Source organism: Hippocampus comes, unplaced genomic scaffold, assembly GCF_001891065.2.
Source record: "Hippocampus comes isolate QL1 unplaced genomic scaffold, H_comes_QL1_v1.1 scaffold137, whole genome shotgun sequence".
Lineage (NCBI taxonomy): Eukaryota > Metazoa > Chordata > Actinopteri > Syngnathiformes > Syngnathidae > Hippocampus > Hippocampus comes.
In genome coordinates this window covers 252162-257768 of record NW_017806002.1, presented here as the reverse complement: position 1 = coordinate 257768, position 5607 = coordinate 252162, and the positions used below count along the sequence as shown (strand labels likewise).

General features: G+C 41.6%; 1 protein-coding gene across 1 annotated transcript in view; it reads left to right on the top strand.

The window, feature by feature from the left end:
- Nucleotides 1–2040: 2040 nt before the first annotated feature.
- The window catches only part of ipo9 (importin 9), an 18013-nt gene continuing 14446 nt past the window's right edge, over nucleotides 2041–5607 (top strand). Inside the window, exon 1 of the mRNA XM_019892443.1 lies at nucleotides 2041–2392. Within this exon, the coding sequence (XP_019748002.1) occupies nucleotides 2242–2392 (151 nt within the window). The 5' untranslated portion in view covers nucleotides 2041–2241. The remainder of the gene's footprint in view (nucleotides 2393–5607) is intronic.

Genomic DNA, 5607 nt, shown 5'->3' with positions numbered 1-5607 from the left:
TGTGGTTGTGGGGGGGGGGGGGGGGAGGATACTCTGACACTCGGCCTCATAAAGTAGTGTCCCTTGTCATAGATTGAAATGTCGCATAAGACTGCCAAGCGTCATTCATTGTGATTATTGTCCATCCATTCTTCTTCTTATTATTATCCATTTTAACACCGCTTATCCAGAAAAGGGTCGCATGGGGGTTGCTGGAGTTTATCCCAGTTGACTTCGGGCTGAAGGTGGACTACAATCTGAACTGGTCGCCAGTCAGTCGCAGGGAACATATACAGTCGAGGCAAACTACCATTCACACCCACATCCACACCGTTACTGTGGGAACCGAATCCACGCTACCTACAGACAAGTCAGGCCAGTGTATAAGTACACCGTCCCCGACACGTCCTTTTTTATAGTATGCATTACGTGTTTCTCACGTTCAATTCGGTACAGTACGTATGTGGTTCCAGTTCATTACCACTAATGGCCGATAGAAGGCAGTATTGTGTACTCACGTTTTTATGTTACTGCCGGACTATTATTCCTGTACAGACTGTAAAATGTATTTTGTACAACTATATTGAAGAAGACAATGACGATGATGAAGAAAAATGACTTGTAGAAGATCCTTGTGCCTTGATCACGACTGTACGTGTCAAAAAAAAAAGGAGGAAAAAAAAGCGCTAATATGTAAGTTATGTTTTCACTGCGCTGTACAGCTCGATGGCCGTTGTGCAGGACTTATGTTTGTTGCTTTGGTTCCATTTTGGTTTTTCTCTCCCCTTACGTTTGTTCATTTTTGCTTTGACTCCTTTGATTTATTTACCGGTCATGGGATTTTGGGAGAGAAAAAAAAAGAGCAGTCACGCACCTAAATGCTGTGTTGTGGCAAATACTGAACCTTAACACAAGTTAATATATACAAAATGTCAGAATACACATATACACAAACACATATACATATATATATTGTGTGTGCACGCGCTGAGTGCAAGAGTGTGTGTGTGTGTGCGTGCGTGTGTGTGCGTGTGAGAGAGAGAGAGAGCGGTCACCAGTTTTCCTTATTCTGCAGAATGTGGGTGCAGGGTATTTTTTTTAAAGCTTTAACTCTTTGCAGGGGAGGGAACTATACATTTGCCAAACATTTGTTTGTTTACATAAACCACAAATCCTTTTTTGTTCTTTTGCTTAAAAAAATTACAAACTTTTTCCAGTGTTTCATTCATTTTGACCGTGACTTCCACCTTCACCGTGTGGTTGTGGGGGGGGGGGGGGGGAGTATACTCTGACACTCGGCCTCATAAAGTAGTGTCCCTTGTCATAGATTGAAATGTCGCATAAGACTGCCAAGCGTCATTCATTGTGATTATTGTCCATCCATTCTTCTTCTTATTATTATCCATTTTAACACCGCTTATCCAGAAAAGGGTCGCATGGGGGTTGCTGGAGTTTATCCCAGTTGACTTCGGGCTGAAGGTGGACTACAATCTGAACTGGTCGCCAGTCAGTCGCAGGGAACATATACAGTCGAGAGGGGGGGGGGGGGGGGGGGGGGGGGGGGGGAGGATACTCTGACACTCGGCCTCATAAAGTAGTGTCCCTTGTCATAGATTGAAATGTCGCATAAGACTGCCAAGCGTCATTCATTGTGATTATTGTCCATCCATTCTTCTTCTTATTATTATCCATTTTAACACCGCTTATCCAGAAAAGGGTCGCATGGGGGTTGCTGGAGTTTATCCCAGTTGACTTCGGGCTGAAGGTGGACTACAATCTGAACTGGTCGCCAGTCAGTCGCAGGGAACATATACAGTCGAGGCAAACTACCATTCACACCCACATCCACACCGTTACTGTGGGAACCGAATCCACGCTACCTACAGACAAGTCAGGCCAGTGTATAAGTACACCGTCCCCGACACGTCCTTTTTTATAGTATGCATTACGTGTTTCTCACGTTCAATTCGGTACAGTACGTATGTGGTTCCAGTTCATTACCACTAATGGCCGATAGAAGGCAGTATTGTGTACTAAAAGCTGATTGTCAACCATCAAAATGAGAGTAGAAAAAAAAAAGTCCCCACCTCCGGCTTTTCCCATGCATTGGCGCGCTGAGTGTTTTGTGGCCGAGGTTCGCTGCTTCTCTTTGGGCAGCTGCTGGTGGATTGACTCGTTCCATTGGTGGTGGTGGCAGTAATAGTAGTAGAAGTAGTGCCCGTAGGGAGGAGAAGAATAAAAACAACACGATACATAGTAGGCATGAGCGCTGTTCGGTCGGGTTCGGTGGCCGGCCCGGTCCAGCAGGGGCTAAAAGAAGCTCTCATGGAGACCCTGACGGCCATCCTGTCTCCGGTTCAAGAAGTGCGCGCCGCCGCCGAGGAGCAGATTAAAGTGCTGGAAGTGACGGAAGGTGAGGAGCGGTCGATCGGAAGAGAGAGTACTGGCCTGGTCCCGGGTGCTGTCGTTGGGTAAACGGCGTTGGGAGCGGGAAGAAGGGGGAGAGGAGAGGGACACCGCGCGCCATGCGGACAAGCTGACTGTCTATTCGGCTAATGCATTAGCCGAAACTAGTCCGGTCTACGTTGGCTAACACGGAAGCTATTGGCTACGTATCAATTAGCAACAGGTCCTCTGATGTCAAAACAAACTGTAGTGAATTTGGGAAACAAGATCATAATCAGTTTAATGGGCAGTCTTTTTCATGGCATGGTTACTATGGGAACCACTCCCTGTCACTCAATCTGACAGTTTCCCCGCGAAAGGGTCTCCATTGGGTGGGGATCCGGGGCTAAATGTCTCTAAATCGACCTCCATCACGTCACGTATACTTCCGGGTGGCAAATGCTCAAGCAGTCTTCGATGACAGCACAAGTAAACCCTTACATCTCATTTGACCAAGGTAGAGGTTCTTCCCTACCGCCCTAGTTTGAATGTGTGCTCTTGTTTGAATGTGTGATGTGTTTAGCCCATGTAACATGGGCTAATTGGCGACAGAATGCCAGCAGTAATGATTATGACAGCCTGACAGCTAAGTTGAATCAAAACTAGACATGGTGAAAACTCAGATTTAGTTGATCATTGAGGGAATGGTTGATTTTTCTGTTGCTCTTTTGTCACTGAAATAGTGTGTTCAAGAGCTGATGTTTAGTAGCAGGCTACTTGATTAAATTAGTCAAAGACAACCCAACCAAACATTTAATACAGTGCCGTGCATTAGTCAGACTAGCCATGTGTTAGCTGAATAGACAGTCAGCTCTCTGAGAGAGAGAGAGGGATTTTTTTTTATTTATTTTATTTGTTATTACGTGTTGTCATTTTCAGTTCAGGGCATATGTAGTCCAGTTTTCTGTATTTTGTAATACAAAGCACAATCACTTGCACTTTTCACTTTCTTCAGGCTCATGCCGAGGGAAAATTCACAACAAATAAAAGATGCATATCTGAAATGTGCTTGAGGAAAAGTACAACTGAGGTTACATGTCATTGCCATGACTGTTCATGAAACGAAGCAATATGTGTAACATTTTTGGACATATATTGCTTTGGTTAACGAACAGCCATTAGGGAAATACAAATTCTTACGAGCACCGCCTACAAACGACTTGCTTTTTTGGGGGGGGCTATATCCTGCGTTCCTGATTTCTAGGGGAATTTAAAATGACTCCAAATGTACGATTTAAAAGTTCACCTCACTGCTGCTTGCTTTGGTCGGCATTTTGGAGGGTTTGCGGAATCAATGTTGAATCGGGGAGGGTGATATTGCGATGCATTCATTAATTGATACTTTGTGCATGAAGATTTCATGCTTCAGTGCCTCTTGGAATTGCGCTCCTTTTGTTGTGCTTATATTGGCCACTATGAGGTACTATAATACATACCCAAAGCATAGAAGAGTTTCACTAATAATTAACTGACTAACCATTCATTCGATCTGGCAGCATCTGGCGATTGGGTCAATGCGTTGTATATCGGTGCAACTTTTGCCTCGCAACTCATGCGGAGGACGGCATTGTGCCCTGATTACACTGTCATTAACCATTCGTTCTCTTAATTAGTGATGCTACATCTTGACAAATAACATACACACTAGGGTTGGGCAATATATATCTATCATATTGAAATCGAGACATGACCATGCCAAGACCATTAGTACATCAATATTGTACATAAATAGAGATAATTTTACAATGAACATTTTACATTTGTACGTTAAAGGGGGCGTTTGTAGGTTCCACTGTAACCACTGTGGCTACGCCTGACAAGACGTGCCCTAACAGTTGGGGGTCTCACAGGCTGCAGTGTGAACTTTCCACCAAGAGAGGGTACTAATAGAATATGATCTGTCACTCAGAGAAATCTGTCACCATTTAGTGCTTGTTACACAAAAGTTTGCTGAGAACTGCGTGAAGGCTTGTTGAACAAAATGCCAAAGTTGGATTATTTGTAAGTCAAGGGACCATTGTAGTTTGACAGTGCAAATGGTTCGTTATCATCATCCTCGTATCAGTACAGAGATTGCAACAACAGCCTAATGTATCTATCTTATGTGTGAGGATGGCGATGGAAGCTATTCTGTCACCACTATGCCAAAACAGCAGCCTCAACAAAATAATTGTCATTTGAAATGGCTGCTTACAGTAACAACAGCTCACAGCATTTTGCACGTGTCCATTGTCTGTGACTTTCGCGTTAGTTGGTACAGCAATGGAAGTGGACCCTTTCGGCGGGCCCCCACTTGTCAGCAGGAACATTGTCCACGCCAGCCGCATGTCACTTTGAGATGAAAGCAGTCGTTTTAATCTTGGACCCTCACAATGTGTCAAAAGCAGGGTGACTGTCAGGCTGTCCAGTTATAATAAGTATCAAGCTGGAATTTGGCAGTTCAGTCCAATATGAAGATTGCAATTATTTGTTTATTTCTTTTAATTTAATTTTCCGTCTTTAACAAGCAAATGCTATTCCGAATACACTTATTGTAAAATGCCACTAGGTGGACGGATCATGTGAAACAATCACCTTCCTGTTCCTGTAATTTTCGTAAATATTTTTGGGCATCTTATTTTTATAGATGTTTTAATATTCAACAATATAAAAATGCATAAAATTTTCAATCATAATATTACAACCTTTCAGGCATTTTCGTTAATAATTGCAAAAGATAAATTTCTAAAAATATGATTCTGTAATGTTATCTTATTTTTATTTTTGTACAATTTCGAACTGCCACTATACAGAGTGTTCCTATAGTAAGTATATCAATATAAGAAAGTGTTTAAAAATATTTTTGGGGTGTACTTTTTTTATTCATCCATTGTTACAGTTGCAAATGGTAAAATATTTTGACTTTAATCATGTTTTGATTCGATATATATTATTTAACTTAGGTTTTTGTCCCTTTTTTCACCCTTTTTGTTGTGGAAAAATGTGTGGCAAAATATCTAAAAAAAAACATCAAAATATATAAATACAAAATAAGCCAATTTACTCAAATATGTGTATATATGAAATATGATTAAAATGTTTTGCATTTTGACAGTTGCAACTTGTTTCAAAATAAGAGTGTAATTTAATGTTAATTTATATAATAATAATAATAATAATAATAATAATAATACATTTCATTTA